General features: G+C 37.7%; 1 protein-coding gene across 1 annotated transcript; it reads right to left on the minus strand.

Annotated features, from left to right (window-relative positions):
* Positions 1 to 1,124: 1,124 nt before the first annotated feature.
* LOC108670317 (calcium-activated chloride channel regulator 2) lies at positions 1,125 to 23,224 on the minus strand. Its single transcript, XM_018157779.2, has 11 exons — positions 23,189 to 23,224; positions 21,024 to 21,587; positions 18,638 to 18,759; positions 15,851 to 15,962; positions 14,427 to 15,242; positions 13,143 to 13,446; positions 8,929 to 9,110; positions 8,265 to 8,422; positions 7,051 to 7,282; positions 6,446 to 6,596; positions 1,125 to 3,589 (listed from the first exon to the last, which is right to left on the minus strand). The coding sequence occupies exons 1-11, from the start codon at positions 23,222 to 23,224 to the stop codon at positions 2,739 to 2,741; spliced, it is 3,528 nt and encodes a 1,175-aa protein (XP_018013268.1). The 3' UTR covers positions 1,125 to 2,738.
* Between the last annotated feature and the right edge of the window lie 1,254 nt (positions 23,225 to 24,478).

A 24,478-nucleotide genomic window follows, 5' to 3' on the forward strand; every position in this document is an offset into this window, starting at 1 on the left:
AGTGTTGGAAAGTTGTGGAGCAAACAGTCCTTAGAATGTAAAGTTCGAAGTGAAATTTACGAGGCCTGCCAAGATTTCGAGTAAAGATTCAAAGGATATCTAAATGAAATATATGCAAGTTTTAATGTCTGAAAAAATTCTTCAAACATAGATTAAAATTATTGGTCATCATATGGTTATCATCGACTCGGTAAGTCCTAAATGATCAACAGGTCGGTAAGACAAATTCTCATAATCATATTTATAATTGTAAATTAGGAAAAGTGTATTTTTTTTAAACTTAGCTAGATTGGGGTAATAGAGCGCAAATAAATAAATTTTATTTCCATTTTTAGTGAACAAATCTGTTATGCGAACACAATGCAATTGAAATACGAAAAAATTGGCAGATAAAAGTAGAGATCATAGCTTGAAACTTTATTTCTATTTCAAAAATATTTTTGCAAACTGGCCCGAAAAACATTATGCCGTCAGGTCAGTCTCAATAATTAATCATCCCATTACATAGCCAAATGTCTCTCAATACGGAGACCGGCAATCAGATATATAATGCACGAGTTTTGGTACACAAATGCATCGATTGATCATTATTGTACTTCTTTATATCAAGATAAACGATTGTATCGATCACGCTTATGATTAAATTATCGTACATGCAAAGTACAACATACAAGGGCTTCTGTTGACCGAAATCGATAGCGGCTTATTCCAAAAATGAATGAGCGCGTAGTATTGTACGGTCACGTCTCGTTACATCTAACATTGTGTCACACACATACTCACATTTACACAATATATAATCATCATAATAATTTTTATTTATAAAGAATTTTTCGCTGGTGCCGCTTCTGACAATTTATCGTAAAAATGTTCTGAACATAATAATTCTTAATTATAATCTCGTATTACACTTGCATAAACGCCAAAAATGTACAAAACGTTACTCCAGTAGCTTCTAGAGGATCACATTTCGTGATTTTTCAATGAGTTTTATTGGGATAAGTACAAATTTTCTTAAATAATTCTAGATTCATAATGATATAGTTTGATTCTTTTTATTGAAAATTAACTAATTTAAAGTCTATGAAAATGCATAAAAATGTATAAAATTTTCATTAAAAGCGATTTGAAAACCAGCTCCATCATCAGAACAAAGCTCATAGAATAGAATTATGTTCAATAGGTCGACCCAATTTACACGGACGATATTAACCTAAAATTGAAAAATATATAGAATTGATATAAACACTAATAATTTGTGGACTGGTTTTTATTTTACTTTACCTTTTATTCGTCTAAATAGGTTTTAATCACTTCTGTGTAAATTTGGTCGTTCCTTTGATTAAAAATTTAAACTGGCGATGGAGCTGCTAGCTGCAACGCTTCCATTGATAATTTGGTAGATTTACAGTGCGCTTTCTTCGCTTCTAAAGTAATTATGAACATATTGAATTTAAATATCACACACCCGGGAAGCTCATACTGCTTCCAAAGCTAATCATCATCAAAGCCTTGATAATTATTATGCAAGCTGGAACTTGCCATTTACGTCAAGATATTCATGCAGCTTTCCAGAAAATTTTGTCTGTCATGCGAATCCCATCATTTGTGTATTTTATGTATCATTTAGATAGCACGCTAACCTTCACCACAAAACATCAATGGTAGAATATCTACAATCACATAATTGCATTGAGCACTCAGAGTTATTTAGGAAATGTATTCACAAAAATATCACACCTGTACACGTAAGATTTCGTCTCGAATGGTCAACCCTATTTACACGGTATATTTTATTTTTACAATATATTTTTCAATATATTCGCGCGGTATGAAAACTCAATTTGAGTATCGCTGCTTGATAAGCAGGGAACGGCACAGAGACGCAGATAGGAAAATATTTAAAGGCCGTTTCAGGAATTTAGTAACTATCCGCGATATACAGCATCGTTTCCTAGCGTGACAACATCAATAAAACTGATCAAATGACACTGCAATTAGATGACAGTCGTAAAAAGATTTTTCCTCACTGACGGGTAATTATCTACAATTTTTATTTAAATGAAATTTCTTTATCCAGTTAATAATCATGTAACACGCATATAGATCTCCACATTTACCATATCGATTTCATATAAAATATAAAGCCTATTTGAAATGCATTCCCACTAACTTATCGCGTCGAATATCGACGAAAATCGGAATTGATTAATCAATGATTTCGACAGGAGTCAACTATTACGACATAATCACTGGGTGGTAATCATCAGAAGATTAAGTTCGCTTAGTTCATTTTAAAGCAATAATTACATAATTTTTTGTCGCGATGCGCCGCATAAAATTTATACTTCGCTCAATAACTCTTCTATATCTATACACAAGCTGCAATAAACATCATTTTCTTACAAATGATGAAAGCTACGAGTTATTACATTCGATTATCATTTTTTATCAATCATTGGATCTCATGAGTCGTCATGATCCTGGCGACGGTAACTTAAAGGCTATGTTTCAACCTGCGTATTAATGCCCGGCAGTCTTTCAGGTCCAGCAATAATAATATAAATGCTTTTATTCCAGCCTTAAAAACTGCCTTGTGTATTACACAAGAAACTTACTTGAGTTTTCATCAAATTAAGTCGAAGCTCATTACAGAATATTTTAGAAACGACTTGATCGAGATCATTTTGAGAATCTATGGCCAATGAAGAAGTGCGAAGTTCAAGAGTGACGGTTGTTTACACTTGTGTCACATTCCTCCTCTTGCGATCTGCCGATCCATTCTGCGCCATAATCCCTTGATTGATGGGACCGTGGATAGCAGGAGGGGAGGATGCGTTGCACTGGGACATGTGCGAGGGTGCCATCTGGTTAGCTGGAGGAGGAGGAGGTGGCATGGCTCCTACATAACCCGTCATATTTTGTCCATTAGGAGCACGTCCGAGCAGATGACCGGTCAAAGGTTCGTCCCAAGCGCCGTTGTAGGCTTGATACTCGCTTGTGGGGCAGCACTGCATGCTGCCTTCAGGAGTGTATTGAGTGTACGCTGGCGGCGGGTCAGTCGAATAAGTGTTGGTGGTGTTGGTCGAAGAGGGCGTCGGTGTCGGCAGCTGATGAGGGTAATCCGTCACGGTCACGTCCGGAAATGGAGATGGCATTCCTGCATCCATAGCCACCATTTGATCGTCTATGATGTCGGCCGATGAATGCACAGACAAACGCCGCTCATGTTCTTGAAGCAACCTAGTCGCTCCCCAGCACTGGACTGGCGATAAGGGACGAACTTCAGCTTCCTTGACTCCGCTGTCTACTGACCCACGTCTGCCATCTTCTTCCAATCCTTGGCCGGAATTGGACTTGATGATGATGCTACCGTTTCTGGATTTCTCGTTCTCGTTTTGCGCCTGGATGTCATCTTTCCTTTGTTTATTCCTGCGTACGGTGTAGCAATAACAGTAGGTGATCAGAAGAGATGCAATGATGAACAAACCTCCCACCGAGCCCAAGATGATCGCAATATCTTCTACTTGAAGGCTGCCGAAGCCTAGGTGGCGGCTGGCACCAAACTCTGACGTTACCGTGTAGTTTCCTGAGGTTGGGGGAAAGTGAAGATACGAAATTAGTAAATATTATTCAGATTACTATTGACTACTGGCTATCATTCATTGTAAATGAGAGAAGATCAAAATAATACATTTTAACGTTGGCTAGTACCAAGATTTTTTGTCGGACTCTCCTTGCAATAAAAATATAAAAATTTTCGTGCTCAGCGTTTCCTAGATTTCCTCTAAAAGCCCGAATCGAACAAATTGGGGAAACGCTGACGAATAGCTGACTGTATCTCCCAATGAAAACCACAAACTACGCAGTTATTGTATTGAATTCCGTTCTCACGAGTGGAGTACGTGTAAACCAAGGCAATTTAAAAAATTTATTGTTTTTTTATTCATTCTAACGCTTGGTGGTGATTCAATAAATAAGATATTCGGTTTAAGAGGTAATCTAACGAAGAACTTATCGAGCAACAATGACTGCTCTAATTTTCTTTTGCTGCAATAGTAAAACCAGAGACACAAATCGAATACACTGCGGAAAAAATGAATTCAGATCTCCGCACTTTTTGCAATGAAGCTCAAAACAAAAGGAACTTGACAAATATAATATTTCATCATTCGCATTGATGTTAACTGATAAGTTAACCAATTTTATCCTAATATTTTCTTAACCATAAAACACAAACAATGGCGAGGAAAACTCGCATATTTCGTCATCGACAATGGGCACTACTGTTGCTGGCTATATCCGATGCAGCTGCTTTCAGAAAATATAAGGACATTCACGAGTATTTACTGCACACTAGATACACGGCAACGCTCTCACTTCCCAACACCTACAAAATATTCTAGATAAAAATTGAGCATTGGCCAGGCACCTAATTGGTAGACGCACAAGTGCCAACATTGCACGGCGAGGAAGTCAAGACACTAGTTTTACTCAAAGACAAAGCTAACTAAAGAAATAATTTGCTTTACTTGTGATAGCCAGCTTTTAAGGCGCTTAATATACGAATAAAAAGGTGCTACAATGACACAAAGTAACGAATAACTAGAATTGCGAAACACCTTCATACAATCGCGGAAAAGAAATTTGAAAAGGAATATCCTAACTTCCCGTACAGTGAGATCGTAATCGATCGAGTGATAAATGACCAGGGAAATAATTTTAGACTCGGAATGAGTCTGTCATCACCGGCTCGGTAAATATCTGTGACGGACGCGCCGCATTTCTCATTAACGCGAGTGATGGAGGGACGCTCTGTTATCATCGCTGGGTCGTGTTCAAAAGTAGATCTAGATTAAAAAAGCCCACTTCCAGTCTTCAGCAGAATTTTAGTTTATAATTCTGCTGGAGACTCTACTTCGTAGTTCCAGCTCGTATTTTAGCGTCGTAACTTTTTCCGTTATTTCGCTTTAGAGTTCTACTACAATTGGTCTCCGTAGGTTAATGTGAGCGAAGAGAAAAATGCTAGGAATATAAGAGTTGGAAATGACATGATGAGTCGACTTTTTCTGTCTAGATTATGATTAAAATCGTGACAATTTAAAAGTTTACTGTTACTGTTTTGCTTGCTTATGTTATTGGTAATTATTACTTGATAGTTTATATTCTCATAAAAATATCTTTGATGAATGAAAATATTTCAATTTTGAGTGACATATTTCGCATACGTTAGCTTCTTACTCGACGTCTCCTGCCAGGGTTTACTTATACGAGTTCGTTCACTGTTCTCAACCTGCTCGTCGTGCTATGCAGAGGAGTTATGCAAAAACGGATATTGGAATGATAAGCGAGGAAATATTAGTAAATCGATTCGTTATTAGTGACTATCAAAGTTTGATGCGGTACAGAACAAGATGAAGTTAAGACCATTCGTATTCGCGAGTTGAAGGGAATGTCAAAGAAAATATTACAACTCGTTGACGTTAAGAGTGGTTGTTAGGAGCTATATCGTACTGTAACCGAGACTGTCAGTCGAAATAGTACTCGCTTGCAATACAGTCAGTAGGAAAGTATAAAAAGACAATTGTCTTTTCAACAAACTCTTGGCTGTTTACTTGAGTAATAGTCTGTGCCATTGCAAGAGTGGAATGGAAGAATCTAATAAAAGATTATATTCCGGTGGAGCGGGACGCCTGTCATTGCAGTGGCTTAGTAAAGCTTCAATCACGCGCATGATGCCCTAATGCTGGTAATGCTTCAACTTTACTACCACAGCGACCTCGTCTAATTGTCTATTCATGAGCGGCCTGAGGATAATGATCGTTCAGGCGCATATAGAAATGAACACAGCCGGCCAGTCCGCGGCATGGCTTTTATTTGGCCTGTAATATTGCTGTCAATAACAGGATTTATTTCCATGCGTCTTATTGAGGTCAAATCTTTTATGAAAACATGATGAAAACTAAGCTTGGTTTACAGACCGGAAACAGGATTTTTAATAGAATTTTCAAGATCTGATTTACACAATCTAATGATTGAAAATTCATCCTGGTACAATTAACTTTTAGTTTTCATGTCGTAGTAAAAAAATCACTCACCATAAGTTTCAATGGAGGTGGTGAGGCCAGGCTGGGCGCCGGCGGTGAGATTAAAAATTCAACGAGAAACAGGCGATATTTATTTCATATTTCTTATTAAAAAACATCACTAGCCGTAAGTTTTAGTGGTGGTGGTGAGGCCAGGCTGGGTGCGGGTGGTAAGCTTAAAAAATTAACATGATAAAGCCGACTTTTAGTTTATATTTATTATTAAAACATCACAAACCGTAAGTTTCAGCGGAGGTGGTGAGACCAGGCTGGGTGCGGGTGGTAAGATTAAAAAATTAAAAAATTAACATGATAAAGCCGACTTTTAGTTTATATTTATTATTAAAAACATCACTAACCGTAAGTTTCAGCGGAGGTGGTGAGGCCGGGCTGGGTGCGGGTGGTGATCTCGTAGGTGGTCGGTGGCCGGGGTACCCACAGCGTCGCGATGTTGCCGATGCCTCCGATGTTGCCTGACCCGTCGACAGCTCGGATCGTGACGTACCAGAGCTGCGCCGGGCGATCATAATAAAGTCGTAAAAGCAGTAAGTCGTAATGTCCAAGACATTAAGAATAAAGGCAATGTCAGCGAAGTTCATGCGCTCGAGTATAAAAATGATCGATGATGTCATGGACATTCAGTGAGGGCCGCTGAGACACGCAATAATATCTGCGTAAGGAGCATGGACGTTGAAATGTATTGAGTGAATATAGGTGTTGAGCTAGTAGATCTTTGAAAATTTAAATGGGGGATGTTGATGAGACGAAGCAAAATTGAAGAAAATAATAATATAATAAATAAAATGATAAGTGTTTTAATTAACCTGAACAGCGGAACATTATGCATGAATTACAATAGAGATGCGAGACAATTTAAAATCAAATTTACATTCATGATAAAAAGTTTTTAGGGGGAATAAGAAGCAAAGATCATCAGTACTGATTAGCAGCCACTAAAAATCACCTGTTCGAATCTAGTGAAGAGCAGCGTGGTGGTGTGAAGGGTCCCAGCAGGAAGGGGAGTGGGGAGACCCTTCAACTTGTTGCCCTGAAAGGCCCGCGCCTGTCGCCATGATGGGGCTACCAGGGCCTCGTAGTAACTGGCCCGCCCCTGGTCCCAGTTGTCCCCAGGCGACGTCCACTTAAGAGACACCTCGTGCATGCTGTCGTTCACTGACACGCGCAGGTCTAAAATTCTGGAGTGAATAAAAAAAATTCGTTCATTGTATTGTCATAAAAAGTTAATTAAAGTCGAAGCAGTAGAACTTAATCTAATCACATAGAAGAAAATAATGTTTTTTTTTGTATTGTGACTTTGCAGGAATCCTCCAGTTGTGCTTTTACTCGATACTAGGATACGAGGAGTAACAAGGAATAGTTGACCAAACTAATATTGTCAGTAACTATCTTGGAACATTATTGAATGCGTACGTTCGATTTTATGAAAAAATACATGCGTTGATGGGTTCGAATTAACGCTTTAATAATTAATAAATATAAACGTCAATGTACTTTAATTGACAAATTGTACTTAAATTATTGCAGTTCATGGTGTCAGCGGCAATCAAAATAAAAAAAAGCTATAAAATCTAATCTTCCAAGATACTTAAATGCTGGTTTATAAATCCGAAGACTTTTCCGAAAATTCTGTGCTTGACATCAGCGATGGTATTTTGACACTGATTATAATATTGATGCGCGTTAACAGCTGTGGAAGTAATAGAGGCAATGAAATGCAACTTCAGTGAGTTATTTTTCCAAATATATAGTCCTGCTAAGATTATTGTTAACATGATGGGATTGACATGAAGGGAATGAAATGCATGTACAGAGGGAGTGTTATTTTGTGCATCAGTAGATGGGGGTAACTGGTTGTGATAAGTAACAGTATCAGTTAAAGTAAATCCTATACTTAAATGCATCAGTTGGGAGCGGTGTTTATGTGATGTATACCTCTCGGAGGAGGGTTGTTGTCATGATGTATACCTCTTGGAGGAGTGTTGTTGTAATGATGTTTACCTCTTGGAGGAGGGTTGATGTCATGATGTATACCTCTTGGAGGAGTGTTGTTGTCATGATGTATACCTGCTAGGAGGAGTGTTATCATGATGTGTACTTGCTAGGAGGAGTGTTCTCATGATGTATACTTGCTAGGAGGAGTGTTTTCATGATGTATACCTGCTAGGAGGAGTGCTATCGTGAACAGAGGGCGGCTCGATCAGGTCTAGGACGCCCCAAGAGACGTGACGATGGAAGGGCGGCGCCCTACGCGTGTGCTGGTGCTGCAGTACGCTGCCGCAGCACGGGGTGTCTCCACGACCGGACTCCAGCGACGGCTAAAATATTCATAATGCATTGAAATTAACGACTTTAATTCACTAGCGGATCCTCTAAATGAAAACTGTTTTCAGTGTTAAATATTTTATATTGTAATAAAAATGTTCGAAAATGTTTTAACGAGTCATTGAATCTCAATACCGGAGTATTGTTTGCTTCGGAACGAAAGAAATAATGATAATAATAATAAAATATTTATTATTTCTATTTGGACACCGGCCATTGTCGCTGATGAGATTAGAATACAATAAAATCTTTAATAGATGTGCGTTAAAAATTGATGTGATTCGTTGGAAATTTGAGCTCGAGTGTTATAGCTGTACAGTAATATAAAATAATAAAGTAACGCTATCGCGAGTTTTTAGTATTTTAGATGTACAGTAATATAATAAAGCTACTTGATCGAGAGCTTTGAGTGTGATAGCCGGTCAATATCATTAGGTAGTTAAATATCATCTACCAGGGTGTAAAGATGCTGAATTTAGAATAGCCAAGCAATACAAACCTGGATGTAAAAGTTGCTGTGGCTGCCGGTGAGCTTATGATGGCGCCCTGACGACGCGCGTGCCACCAGCGCCATGCCGTTGTTGTGGTCGAAGTCTGCGCTGAGGAGGTAGCGGCCGGCGCGGTGGTGGAGTTGTGGTAAATAGCGAGAATAAATCCCGTCGTTACCGGTCACGTCTGGGTCTGGTAGAGGTAAGAGTTTGGGATGGTTAGTGGAAAATATTAAAAAAAAACAATCGAGAAAGTTTACACATATTTGAACGGAATAAAAGTTTAAAATTGGCGCTTTTGAGTTTGAAAGTACGAGTTAGGTACGAGTTTACGTGTTGCAGTAATTAAAACTGCTTACTAACGCATTCGAGATTGATTTGGTTATAGCAGTATAATAATTCCAAAAATTTATTAAATCATTGGCGGGGAAATTAACATCGGCTATCGAAGGATAAGTATGAGCAGACTGTAAAATCTTGAGTCACAATCACTCGTATCTTCGTACTTTCTGATTGGAGGAGGGTTGTTGTCATGATGTACTGTATCATCATTTAGCTTTGAATTTTCTTTGAAATTCACTCAAACTTCTACCACATACTATGCAGAAGCCTGCACACTGAATTTGACTCTCTCTTTAAAGTTGATTTACTGATCCATTCCAGTTGATTCCACATAATGATTAGCGTGGATGCGGCTGAAATATTGGAGCATATTTTACCGAGCTTCTGACTCACCGGACAAAATGAATCAAAATATAATCGCGCTACTGACGTGAACCCAGACGATGATAAACGATGGACAGCTCGCAGCCAAGGCATATGCAGTGAAGAGGTCAGAGGGGCGCTTTATCTCAGCCTCAATGTATTGACGACAATCGAACGAGCGCATTAGACTGCACGTTAATGGACTGTCCGAGGAAATGACCATTTTCAGTGGGCATAATGGAGCCTTCAGATCGAGTGTATACTTAAGCAAATGTATCAGTTTGATTGCGCTGCGTTTCAAATGCTAATTATACTGCAGGGGTCTGTAAAAGCAGTAAGTCGTAATGTCCAAGGCATTCGGAATAAAGGCAATGTCAGCGAAGTTCATGCGCTCGAGTATAAAAATGATCGATGATGTCATGGACGTTCAGTGAGAGCCGCTGAGACACGCGATAATATCCGCGTAAGGAGCATGGACGTTGTGGAAAATGGAGCGTGAAAGTGACCACTTATGGTCGGAATAAATCCGTGCTGGAAAAATCTGATTTAAATATACCAGAGTTGCATGACGTGCCAGCGGTCCAGCGGAGGAGCAGACACGATATGAAACTCCTGTATAAGTAAACTGTGATGCTAGACACCGGTTCGAGAAGCCCTAAATAATATTAATAATTCTATTCTTATTTTTTAGTATTACCTTTATTATTATTGAAGTATATTATAAAGTCGTTAGGTACTTTAAATAACTAGAATGCTAGCAACGGTGCCTGTCGTATCGTGGAAACAAATCCGAACAGCCAGTATTTATGGTGCTAGGCTTCAAACACATAATTGCGAATCCACACATATTCTAAAGGCGACAAGTTTATATAAGTTGCAGCTGAATAAATTTGCCTCAACTTTAAAAAATTCAGCGCTAGCATTTTCTACAAAAATTTTGATAGTCGAAAAAAGTTTTATAGAAACAATTTGTGAGCAAATAGCTTAGAAAAACTATAACTATTTTTGTGTAGAGGTACCCATTTTGAGACCATGACATTTTATCCCACAAACCACTTTTTTGAGGGAGAGTTGAAAAACTCGTGAACCCAAATATCTGCCGCTGAATGAGCAATCTGAGGCACATTGAGGCGCTCGAATGAAGTAAAAAATATTAAAGAAAGCAGTTGCTGTTTTAACGAACAAGGGTTGTACTAGACGGGTATGTAGCGTCACTGACCATTAAAGCAATGGCAAGAACACTAAGGCCCGACTACAATGACAACAAAAACTCCAGGACAACAGTAAAAGAAAATTGTACCACTTCCTAGAGACTTGCTTTGTTAGTCCGAATGGTGTCGTGTGTGAGAAATACGTGACAAAACACCGTTAAAATTCCTTCCATGACGCTACCACAACAAAATCAAGAAAAGGTACATGGGTTATCAGGCAACGATTTTGGTCTGACAAAAGAAAAATTAAACTCAAGTTTTGCTATGCACTTGCAGAAAAAATTACGTAGTATTCAAGAATTTACTGAGCTGTTTAACTGCAGAATAAATTAACTAAACTATAACTATAAATTAACTAACTGCAGCGATAAAAAAGACATTAGTTATCTGTTCTTTAGTAGTTGGCGCCTTTCGGATGAAAACGTAGTTATATGTAAAAATGTTAATTGTAAATTTTGACTCTAATCAATTGCACTTTAATAAAAATAAATTTAGATTCTAATTTGATTTCTCTTTTTCGAACTTACCTTCAGAAATAAGGACGAACGTAGAGGATTAAGAAAATGGAAGGAAATTATAAGTTAGTCACCGATTTGGAGGGCAGTAATATTCACACAAGGAACGATGATGTTAATCATAGGAGTTTAAGGCACGTACTAAAGTTAAGGCAAAGCCTTGTGTGACGCTCATAATGGTTGTTGACGGCCGCTAAATTAACTCTGCGACGCACGCATTTCTCGCAAGCTGCTTTAAGATCTCCTGTCTGGCAGCACTCCAGCTCTACATCAGGACAAGGATTAAACCCTTGACCAGCTACAGCAGGGCTTAAGCCCCCACCATTAGTCCTGACGGCACCAGAAGGCTTTGCAGCCATCCTTGCTACGGACGCATGCGGGCAACAAGCTGCATGTTTTGTTCATTCCTTCCTTTTGTCCATTCCTGTTTGTTCAACGACATATGTATATTGTCATCAAAGTCAATTCATTTTTAAGTATGTCTCAGTTTAAGGTTTCACAAAGGTTTGCGAACATATTTGCACTTTGCAAACGAAACGAATCACTTTCTAAAGTTATATATGTAACCTTATTTTCAATATGTACTAATTTCCGTGAATCAATAATTTATTTTCATTCGTGCAATATTGTAGCAGGTGTTTAAGCCTATAAATTAGAGACATAATGCAACGTTCCATGCACTAATGCGTCCATCGTCGAAATGACAAAATATTGCCTAAAAATTGAATAACAGGTCTGCCCCGTCGTTCACGGCCCTGCCATCAAAGTGGGCACTAATTGTTGACAGTGAATAGAATGGTTGATGAAAATTGCTGCCCTGCCCCGCTATTGATGAGCGGTCAATGAGGCTTGAACTTGCGCTAAAAACTTCACGGGACAGGACCGTTAACCGAAAATGTTCGTGCTTCTAGAAGAATTGAGTCGAAATCAGGAGAAAACTATATGTTGCATCGAAAGAAATCCGCTTGAACTTTCGTCGGTAACTTTACGAATGAACAACGAGAGAGTCCATTAGAATATGAAGCCTGGTAACTTTTAACACTAGAGGGATCTGCTATCCCTCTTTTAGGTGTAGGGTTCCGCAGACTGACGGTGTTGGATCTTACTTTTCCTCCGTTTACATTGGCTCATTGGAAAAGTTTTATAGCATTGAGTTCAACGAGATTAATGGACTCCTTGCTGCTCATATCTTGAGTAAGATACCCACTTACTAGTCGTGTTTGTTTCAGAATAGTTTTGGAGTGCGGAAGTTCATGAGCACGAAAAAATATGATTTTCGGGGAAAAGATGATCGCGTCTCCAATCTTGATGATGGCAAACATGTAAATTTTGCATGAAACATGAATAAATCAGTAACATTTTAATTTCCAGTCGAGCTTGCGAAACTCCAGTTTTGACTTTAATAGCCACACCATTCACGTAATTATTGTAAGACAAAACTAAGCAGAATTTTAAATATATAGCAATAAAATAAAAATGTGCTGCCAAATTTGTAACTAGTCAATCGAATTTTGGCTCTGGCGATCGACAACCGTGACTCAAGATCGTTACACATGGCAAAAGACATTAACAACATAAGAAAATGCATGGAAAACGATGTTATCTCAACTTGAATTTCTAGAGAGACGTTATACCGCTCGTTTTATCACTGCACGCATTTAGTTTGGGCTTTATGCATAGAAGTTGATGGGCCACGGTTAGAGCAGCAGAGCTGCATTGAAGAAGGATAACAAGTGAACTTCGAAACCATTCAATTTGCATTCAATGTTGGTCTTTAACGGTCGATAAGCTTACCTCCAATCCCATTGTCGATAAGGTCGACGAATATTGGCTCGTAAGAGCTCCCTGTTGCATTGACGCCCAATCGTTGAAGCTTGGCTACCACTCTGGCGTTCAGCACCGGCGACTCTCCTTCTGTTACGCTAGCGAAGAGGATCACGGGGCTGGAAGGATCCGAAGCATTGATTGCCTGGTCGCTGGCGCTCGTCCATAGTTTGACGCTCAGGCCCGCTGACGTGTTCCTCTTGGCCGTGACTTGCACGTATAAACCTTGATGAGAGTCCGCGCGGTTCTCCACGGTGTACGACCACAGACCTCGCTATCGTCAGCAACAACAAAAGTTCATTTTAGAGTTGGAGTAAAATATTTGCAAAGATGCGACAAAAATTTAAATGAGTGAATCAATGTTGATAAGAACAGAAAAAATTCTTAGGAATTGTTAGGATAAGCCTGATTAAATGCTTCTCTGCCTCCTGTGAGCATGGTAGAGCTACTGCATTTATGTTGGAGGGCCTGCAATAAAACCGATGCAGCATTATTTATGCCTTCTATTGTCATTGTTGATGCAGGAAATGCAAGAATTACAAATTTAATGCTATTCCAATGGGTTTAATTCACTGCAAAATGGGAGTATGAACCATTAAATTGAGTTTAAATATTTAGCCCTGCAAAACGTTCACTTATTCAGAAATTAGAGAGCAAAAAAATCATCGGATGATAGGATAATTTTGTATAACAATTTTTTTTGAAAAATTATGTGCCACGAATGATAACAGATCAAATCGTTTTTCTTTCTAATTCATTTAGAAACTTCACCTTCACGTGTTAGTACAGATCATCAATTTACTTTGATGCGTTGGGTAAATCATCGAGATGCAAAAAAAAAGTTATCGCGCACGAGATGAACATGAGCGGAGTGGAATCTTTCTAGATGCAGAGAACCTCAAGTGAATTATTAAATCCTGATTGGCGAAAAATCATGTAGATTTAATTCAAATAAATTTAGGAACGAATCAAGTTTTTACTGACTCACGCTCAGAATTATTTCAAGTTTAAGATGAAAGAAGACATGTAAATTGCCGTTCAAATAGCAATAAGTACCTACACCGTTGGTGCACTGAAGTTAAAGAGATTTAGATAAATATAACAATCAACCACCATAACAAATCAGTAATAATTTTTATTATAATATGCAAGAAGCTTATGTGTTATTCATTACCCAGAAGAAAAAAACTTTTGTAAGTTGAAAATCAGAAGCGTGGAAGAATAAAAAAAAGGAAAATTCCAAGTTAAACTCACCTCAGCTTTTTCGAGGTTCACAAAAATCATATTGACGTCTCCATCTTCTTCTTGCAGCGGCACGAGAGTTTCTCCGGATGGCGAGGTGAGTTGAATTGCATTTCCGACGTGGTTCAGGTCATAATAGTAAACCGAAAATCTGGCATTGGGTCCGAGCGAGTCATCAAGAGCGAAGGATCCAGTGGACATGGATGCAATTCCGCCGGGGTAGGCGCTTTTGTGGACCAGAACAGGTGATCCTGGTAAGTCAGGTTTTCCTGTGAATCTCACAGCAGCCATGAGGGCGTCCATGAGAGCGACAAGCATGCTCACCTTCGAATCGTTTCCAACACCTTCATCCATAACTGTAAAACTGCGACCACTGCTGCCGGAAAGAGGCTCCAGGCCATGTTCCATGGAGGAGCGGGTGCTTCCAGACCTCTCCGTCATCGGGTATATCACAGGAGTAACTCTGATCCCACGAGATTCGATGAGATGAATCATTTCATCCATCTGGTGATGGGTTGTGACTCCGGCACCCGACGAAACCAAGACGATGTTGGCCCCGACCGAATCTTGCGACGCCTCATCTATTGTACGCAAAGCCTCTTGAAGACCGCAAAGAATACATTTGTGACTTTCGGGAACGGTCGACGGATTTCTGGGCAAAGCAGAGCCAACTTTTTGTCGTTTGTCCGAGAACTCGGATTCGATAAAGTTGAGAGGCGCGACCCTCTTGGCCACCGAGTTGAATGTGACGATGCCGACATGCGATCGATCAGGAACGTCGTAAACAACGACTCTTCTTATCGCCTTTCTCAGATACTCCCAGCGTCTCTGGCGAACAAGAAATAGAAAATTTAAAACTTTCTAATGAGGCGCGAGCGTTGCAATCGAAGAGCTCTCAAGGAAACGACTCCGACGGGGCGGCATTGGGATTAATTTCAATGGGTCTACTGCAAATATGTGTCTATGAATCCATCTGTATTTTATTGGGAATAGTAAAATAGAATACGGAAGGTTTCGAACTAGAGACTTGAATATGTTAACACATCAATAACTAGAAATGTGATTTGCTGTATATGAAATGGTATAATATAGATGATTGATGCCTGTCAATAAAATGAAAATCAGAAAGTATTTGAATTTTTCTAAAATAGTGAAGTTCCGAAACTTCTTATTCACCATTACTTTAAATGTTTAATTTCAGCGAGTTGGAATTATCAAAGTTCAGTATTAATAACTAGTATCCAGTCTACGCTATAATTTTTATAACCTGTCAAAACGCTTGTGAAATGAGCCGGGTTTATTAGCTAAACGTCGCAAGTCGGGTAAAATTGAACTAATGAAGATAGAGAAATACTACGATGTTCAAGATAGCTAAACTTGTTTCCTTGTGATAAAGTAAATAAAGCAAGAGTTGTTTCCATGAAGAATTTTCTTACTTGAAGATTCATGGAAGCAGTATCTTCGATCACCAAAACGTATCTCGGTCCCTCTTCTTTGACGAACTTTATCACCGGGTCCAGTCCTCGGGACGAGTTTGAAACCGGATTACTGAGGGACAAAAATGAAGAGATCACAATTAAGCCATGCAAGTTTTTACAGATCGGATAAAAACAGATGAAAAATTAGAGTAATTGTATGAATGCTGTGGAAGTGTGGCGAATAATGTCAAAAAACTGGCTACGCAACGAATGAATTGCGAGGCGATGTACTTCATGAGAATGCGTGAAGCAAATTTTCAGTTAAAGATGCAATACACAACAGAAAGGGGCTCCGATAAAAATTATTGCTGATATCATGCAATGCGAAGCTGAAATGCATAACATTGGAATTTGGATCTTGGGACTTTGAATTTAAAAAACATTAGTCTGATTCAATTGCATGTTATCAATAATTATTTGTTTTATTCTTTTCTAAAGTTGCCATATATGAAACGTTCGGACACAAACAGACGAGGCATATCTTATCATATTTTATTTGAGATTAAATCTTGCACCATTTTCGGTTGAAAAATAAATGACAATATATAAGCAGTGGAAAAACACAAGTTTGTGAGAAATAAAAAATATATGGCGATAGGTGAGTAGAAAGTTAATTTGTCCATAACTCTTAAAAAACGAATACCGCTATATTTTCGATAGTATTGTAGCACAGTTTAAAAACAAAAATTTAGTGCGACGATTGCAAAGTTGCCGTTAACTCGCCGTAACTGCTGGCTTGGTAAACGCGACATCGCGTGCCAATATCGTGAAAATGCATACGTTCATCGGAACGAAGTAAAGCTTATGTATACCGAACACGTCGCAGCGATTGGTCGTATGTGATATGAACATGCATGTGCTGACGTTTGTGGCTTGCATTGCTCTAAAAGCTTTAACATAATGAGAGCTTAGATACAATAACGAAAGAAATAAAGTTCATGAAACCAAAACAGCGGTTTAAAGAATAATTTAGAAATAGATTTGATCAGAACATCAGTGAATAATTACATTTAATAAATTTAGAAGAATATAAGAGGCTTCAATTTCAATTTACTTGCCAAAGCCAACAGCGTGCTCTAATGAGCGCTTATTGAACGAAATTTTTTGGAGGGAAGTATGAACGTATACATATTTCATCAACGCACAACTTCTACATTTGGTCGTGTGTGGGGGATTATAATAAAAATGGTTGATGCTGTTGAAAAAAATTAAAAAGAGTTGGAAGCTTTTCAAATGGTCTGATGTGTAGATGTTTACTCAACTGAACTAAAAAGACAATTCGTTAACGAATTAATAATTTTGAATAATTTATAAGATCCTTTGCTAGGGCAATATACCATCCATAATTAATTTACAAATTCCAATTTACGTTGTCAAATTTAAAAGTGAAACTGGCTGTGAAAATAAAGCATGCAATCATGAGTATTTTGACAAAAAATCATTTTAAATTGTGTGGCTAGAAACATTTATCAAGAGGCTTTCTGTAGGAATAGTTAAGCTCGGTTGAATTATTTCAACGACATCCAATTATAACCTGAGCCGATGCATCCTTTTCCACCATCGATATTAAAAAACGATATCAAAATACAGTTTATATCGAACAAAACGTTTACATAGAGTGAAATGAATGATCGATCTTCACTTGAAACTTTGGAGATTATTTCTAAATTTTGCGTGGAAGTTGGAAAGAGCATTTTAAAAGTTTTTGTAATTCCAATGTGTCGTAGCTGGCAAAATTAGAGGAATAATTAATGTGAAGCAAGTCATATTAATACAACCATTCTGACTTTAAATATGAGAATTATTCTTCTGATACTCATTTCTTAAACTCGTTAAAACGACAAAAAAAAAACACTTCTCAGTTTTCGACGCCCGCAGAAGATTTTGCATACAAACGCTCGCAGGATAATCGCCCGAAAAAATCAGGGCATTCCTGTGCCACATCATGTGGGTGAGGAGTCATTTTTCTGCGGCGACCATCAGACTGTGCACGTAAAAATCCGTCACACGGACGCAGCAAATCCAGCTTGTGGGCAAGCATCGCTAAAAAGTCGGAAGGTTCAGCCACCAATGCAACTTGCGAGAAGAAGAAAATAATTTTTTTCCATTGACAATACGCGGGAAATTTATGACGGCAAAGATGTTCGAAATGTCGGAGGAGGAGCACTGCTGTACCAAGAATATCTGACGCACACAATTTTTCCCTTCATCTCCATCTTCTCGCTTTTCACGGACGAGTGAGAAGATTTTGCGGTTTTCTGGAAATTCGGGGCACAGAAAATAGGTTTCTGGAGATGCTTGGCAAGACTGTAGATAAAACGCGTGGCGCAAATTAAACTTTCATTACCTAGTGGACCGCTAGAGCGAGGGCGTTAATAAATTAATTAAGATGAAAGCAAAACATTTTTTTCACGAAAAGTACGAAATCGTTTTTTATTCTTCCTTGCAAACGAAATCGAGCCTTCGACAAATTTTTCGTATAGTTAATTATTGATTGGTTCATCATAGTTGGCCCTGAAGTAGTCTACGGACATTTGGCCTGCATGTTACGCAACAGGATTTTTTTCTTCTGTGAAAAAACAACGGATTTTTGTGATTCAGCAATGTTCGGTCAGAAATACTTCCAAAATTACCGAACAAAATAATAAAAGCTTGTCAAATAAAAAAAAACTTCTACACCATCATTCTAATTTATTTATTTAAAACAAATTCATATAACTTATAAAAAACAAGATCATAACTCACCGGCCCTGAATGAAGTCAACGGAGTTCTGTATTATTTCCCAGGCTGAGCGTCCACCACACATCGAGTTGTGCTTCGTGGGCGCAACTTTGTTGTGCGTTGGGTCGTCGCAGAACAGTCTAACCTACAAGACATCAAAAATAATGGTTATTTTAACATTTACGCAGCTATGTTTTACCTCATAAATGATGAAATTTCAACTCTTAATTTTGAATATAAACCAACCCTAGTAAAATCTTCCAAAATGTAAAGATTCAAATACTCGGAACTGTAGTATTGTTTCTCCAGTTGAATTTGGAACCAAGACTATGCTATGAGCCACAATAGAAGTGATAAAAGGCTGGAATATTGCTCCAAAACTGTTCTAAAAACAGTAAAGAAAACCCTCACCAATAGTGAGAATGCAGCTTGTATTAACCAAGGTTCAAGTGTTGAATCGAACACCAGTCGATGAAGGACTGATAGCTCGAGAAGCGATAAGCTCAATTGTACAGTAATACCAGCACGGAACTCCTTCAGAAATGGTGAGACCGCAGTACGCATGAGTCAAGGTACGCGCTATGAACCGAGAAAAGTTGATGGTTAGAGGCGTAAAATATAGAGGTAGGCTTCCGATTAGAAGGCATAGCTCAGGTGACTTGCGCAACGGTGTTAGGGTATCGATTATAGTCCGGTCTGTAGAGGTATGTACGCACGCATAGGAAATGCTTGCAGTATGAATGAGCAATGCGAACAAGGCAAGATTTAGGGAATTGAGGAATGCAAAATTAAAGCCTATGAAACTCAGAAGTGATCAAGCAACAACGATATTCTGTATAATCTACCATACAGTTCTAAATATTATAACAACGAAATTAATAGTTATTATAACACACAGAACAACAGCAAGGATCTAAAATGTAAAATGAAGAATCAGCGAAAATATGAATTCATCAATCCATTCAGGAAGAATTTAAAAGTCTGCCACAGCTGATGTCACGCTACAAATCGAAATTAGTGATTTAAAACAGATACCATGTCAATTATAAAAACTTCTTTCATGCTATGCGAACTATTCATAAAACATTTTACTCTGAAACTTATTCTAAATTGCTCCTGCGATGAAAAATGCAAGTAGCGGGCTTTAGTGCACGTCAGACCAGAAGCCTCAGAGTTTAAAAATGTTTCTTTAGGGACTCAAAATCAGCTTTAGCAATCATACAGCAGAAGGACGGAGACTCAAAAAGAGCGATAGAAGCTGTCGACGACTGCCTCAAACAGAGTCTCTTATTAAAACTTTTTCTCTCTACCATGTCAATAAGAACGACAGCGACATCTAAGCTGGTAGAAATTGTATTTTCTAAAGAACAATTTCATTTTAGTTACTGTGCAAGAGGGTTTGGTGTGCTTATGCCATATAATCTATGAAAGTTTATAAAAAAATCAATTTTTCGCTTGTTTCCAGCTACATGTAGTGGAAGTTATAGTTTGTATTTTAGTCTTACACAATCTAGTGTACACTCACAGGCTTTATGAAAGTTAGAACTTTTCAGCGATTTCAAAATTTATTTTCAATAAAAAAATATATTCAAAATAAATATTGTCCGATGCAATTGAAGTTTATTTGAGCACTGTCAAGCTAACATTTTTCGAGTCGAATCGAAAATTTTTCAGTACGTCTATGGTATAGCCTAAATTTGTTGTTAAAACGGCTGTAAATTAGCTCAGGCTAACAGTTTTTTTAAGAAATATTGAAGTTTGCGTCATTTCTACATAAAGAGCAATCATTTCTTAATCGCAATCTTGTTAAATAATTACTTTTATTTCTTATACTAACGGCATCATTATCTGTTTTTCAATTATTTGTAAACACTATTTAACTAAATAGTTATTGAATAATAATAACTATCATTATTTTCATTATAATTAGTACCTTTAACAATTTTGAGGGATGTGCCTAGTTTTTGACGAAACGTAAATTAATTTTTTATACTTTTGAGTATTTAAATTATGACACTACGGAAAAAAATACTGCTATGTATCAAATATTAGAAAATATAAACTTCCCTCATGAAAAAATTCAAAGTCGGTTTCCCCAAGAGCTTCAACATATTTCTAGTACCTCTCCATGCAAGGCCAAACCTTCATTAATTTTATAATAGCCAGCTTTGCAGTTCAATGAGTGACATGAAGACTGCTTTGCGCAACTATTTGTGCCAGATGTCAATTATTGTTTCTTGTACCCTTTGATATGTTGTGTCATTATCCGTCGTTACTAATATTCGTATCTGCTTACTTATTAATTAGAGTTACCGTCAATAGACAAAAGGTTACAAAGTAAATATTTAAAGGTAATAATTTACGGTAATGAAGGAATTTTGATTAAAATCATACATGGCTAGTACTCACTGAAGGAAGATCCGGCAATGCCAAGAGGGAAGAGGTAAGGTGCGTGTTGGCAAAGGGGTCGGGGTCGACGGGACATCCTCCTCTTGAAGGGTCACACTCGGGACCCGTAGCGTGGATGGGTCCATCAGTACAAGCCGTACTCTCCCATCGGTGAGTGCTGGGGTCCCGGTACTGGGGAGGATACATCGGGTCTCCAGGGATACCACGTTCTTCAAAAACACCCCATCGGAACTTGGCCCACTCCGCGAGCAGCAACCTTGCGGTGTGTGAATGGGATTCGTTTGAGCCGCCACGAAGACTGTCGCCTCCGAGACGGATTTTATCTCCTGGTCTGCCACATCCCTGGCTTTGTTGTGCCCACGGTCTGTTTCCAAAGACTGGATGAGGCTGGCTTATGGAAATATGTGCGTGAACTGGCGGTGACGCAGTGTTGACCGGCTGGAGGAGGGAGCAAGTGAGGGAGTCGGTACGCCAACTGCGCGGCAACGTCACGGTCGCTTGACGCAGAGACGCCCGGCCTTTGGTTGCTCCGAACAGTTGTTGCGAGAACGATTTCAGCACGCCCTGTGGGGGGAAGGGAACGAATGTGTTTAATTATTTCTGGGGCATGTAATTTGCATACATTGGGTATTGGAATAAGAAGATTCTGAAAGATCCAGAACGCATGACATAATCGAAGATATTTAAGTTTATATTAATTAATCATGCACAGTCAACATATTGAGGTAACCTATAATATTTTGAATTGATTTGAAACACAAATCTACAGATTACATAATTTAATTGCAGAAATTTCCCGACATTTACGCGGCATGAAATTGTCACCTATTAGGCACAAAAAAAAGAAAGATTGTCATTGGATTCGGAAGGGAGCAATGATTCGTGTTCTAATATTTGTTATCGCCTTTGTTGTAATGTTTGTAATCGATTTTGTTGTAATGTTTGTTATCACCTTTGTTATAATATTTGTTAGCGTTCCTGTTGCAATGTTTGTAATCGCCTTTGTTGTAATGTTTGTAATTGCCTTTGTTTTAATGTTTGTTATCGTTTTTGTTGTAAGGTTCGTTAAAGTCTTTGTTGTAATGTTTGTTATCACCTTTGTTTTGATGTTTATTATCGTTTTTGTTGTAATGTTTGTTATCTTCTTTGTTGTAATTTTTTATCGTCTTTGCCGTAATGCTTGAGACGATAGACTAAAGATTAGTGAATGACGGGAAAATAATAGCCTGCCGAACAGGGACAAAAGCGAACTGAGTAAGTGAAGCCTAAATTGATATCCAAAAAAATATTGATAATTGATATCCACTAATCATTTGGTGTGTTGATCACATTGTTGTAGCTCGTAAAATACTGGAATATTATAAGAATAATATTTCAATGTAAGAAAAAAATACTAGAATCATAAATGAATAATAGGAAATAGCATTGTTTCGAGCTACGAGCTCACTAAGATATTTACTTTGCACAAAAAATAATAGGAAGCAACTAGTTAACTATCGTAACTAGTTAATTATTGCAACTAGTTAACTATCGTAACTAGTTAACTATCGTAGCTAATAAAATTATGAATACAAGGAAAAGTTAGAAAAGTCTGGTTACAGTTCGGGCAAAATACAAAGAATTAAGATCACTCGATTGCTTGAATCGCAAGTTTATCAAGAATTTAAAAGCAAAGAAAACAGCGAGAAAACAGAAACGTTTACTCCGCATGAGAAATGCCAATTTTTTGGCTGTTCTCTTTGCTTTTAAATACTTGACAAAGAATTAGTTTGGCAGAATAAATCAAGTACAAAGGTTTCGTGTAGAATTGAAAACTGAAGCAGCTTTGATGAATCAACAACAAGGAAAGCATATATAGAAGTAAAATTTTACACAATGCTTTTGTAATTGGTGAATAATTCCCGCTGAAAATTGAAGTGTTTGTTGCATGATGCAAAGGAACGCAGCTCCAGTAAACATTTTATTTCCTCAAAATTCTTTCAATTTTTGACGCAAGACGTCGTGCAAGCATTCAAGATATCAAGTTTGAAATCCATTTCTGTGCGTGCCGTTGAAAATAGCGTAGAAGCTCATCATTTGGAGTGACAATCTTTCTTGCCAATTAGCAGAATTACCATCAGACTTGGCAAACAAGGAGACTCAGGCTTCAGCAGTTTGTATTTTACCTTGGAGCTCAGACTAGCGTTGATTCTCAATTCCATTTGTTGGAAAAATCTATTTTTAATTTTGAGAAAACTGTCTCGTAATCAAGCATGCGTGATGTAACCTGCGCCTTTGCTCAAATTTGTACATATTTCGCATGAAAATCTCGTGTTATATTTTGCTTTCAACATAATTCTTGCGTACAGGCGGGAATAACATTAGACATTCGATTTAGAGTTGTCAATATGTGTACGACGATAAAGAGCTCAATGTTTTGTCTGAAATTCCATGTTAACCTGACTTATTCTTCGCAAAGGCAAGAACCTGTTATTTTTTAAATAAAGCCTGTCACAAATTACTAGCATCTTTCGTAAGGTGAGACAAGAATCACTAGCTATGACTTCGTGCAATGCATTATTATTGACAGATATATATTTTCAATGACATACTCAAAGCAAAAATGTCTAAGCCTAAACCCATTCTAGCTGGTGATTTGTTAATACAAAATTTACAATTATTGACATATAAGTTTATTCTCGCAGATTATAATGAATGAATTATAATCTGCGATGAATGAATCTATCTATAATAATCTATAATGAATTCACGGTTTTAATCAAGCGGTGCATTCACGAAGTGACGAAACGAAAACATAAAGGTGCAGGGATCGAGTGATTGATTTAGGCGATCAAATAAAAAGTTGTAGATATATGAATTTGACTATGGAAATATTGTGAATCTGATTCAGTGAATTTTTATTGATGAGAACGTGACGTGAGTTTATCTCTACTGTGTCAATTAGTGCGTCAGGTCATTGTTCATTTTTTGATGTCTATATCGATGAGCATTTGATTACTGCGATCCCTAAAATTGAATTCAGCCCTGATAGCGCATTATTCTGCCTTATTATTGTGATTATTATTATTATTATTATTATTATTATTATTATTATTATTATTATTATTAATATTATTATTATTATTATTATTATTATTATGAAAGTTCAGTTGGGGTCAAAAATTCGTATTAAAATTGCCAAATGATGAAGATAACAATGAATTCTTTTCATCATAAGGCAGAATAATGCGCTATCAGGGCTGAATTCAATTTTAAGGATCGCAGTAATCAAATGCTCATCGATATTGTTATTATTTGTTAAATAAAAATAGAAACTAACTCGATCGCTTGAGCAAGGTACGAAATTCTTAAATGTAACCTAATTTCGAGGAATTCAAATTAAATATGCCGCAATCAGAAATGTATGTTTCAGAGTGATAAGATTGCGGATACTTAATTGTTGATGCATGATATAT

Source organism: Hyalella azteca, unplaced genomic scaffold (assembly GCF_000764305.2).
Source record: "Hyalella azteca isolate HAZT.00-mixed unplaced genomic scaffold, Hazt_2.0.2 contig6181, whole genome shotgun sequence".
NCBI lineage: Eukaryota > Metazoa > Arthropoda > Malacostraca > Amphipoda > Hyalellidae > Hyalella > Hyalella azteca.

Bases quoted from the DNA above. Each gene is read 5' to 3' on its own strand.
- LOC108670317 (XM_018157779.2), bottom strand. From the start codon at position 23,224: ATGGAATTGAGAATCAACGCTAGTCTGAGCTCCAAG. The intron at 21,588-23,188 runs GTAAAATACAAA...TTCCCCCCACAG, and splicing joins ACGCTAGTCTGAGCTCCAAG to GGCGTGCTGAAATCGTTCTC. The intron at 6,597-7,050 runs GTGATTTTTAGT...CGCCCGGCGCAG, and splicing joins TCTTCACTAGATTCGAACAG to CTCTGGTACGTCACGATCCG.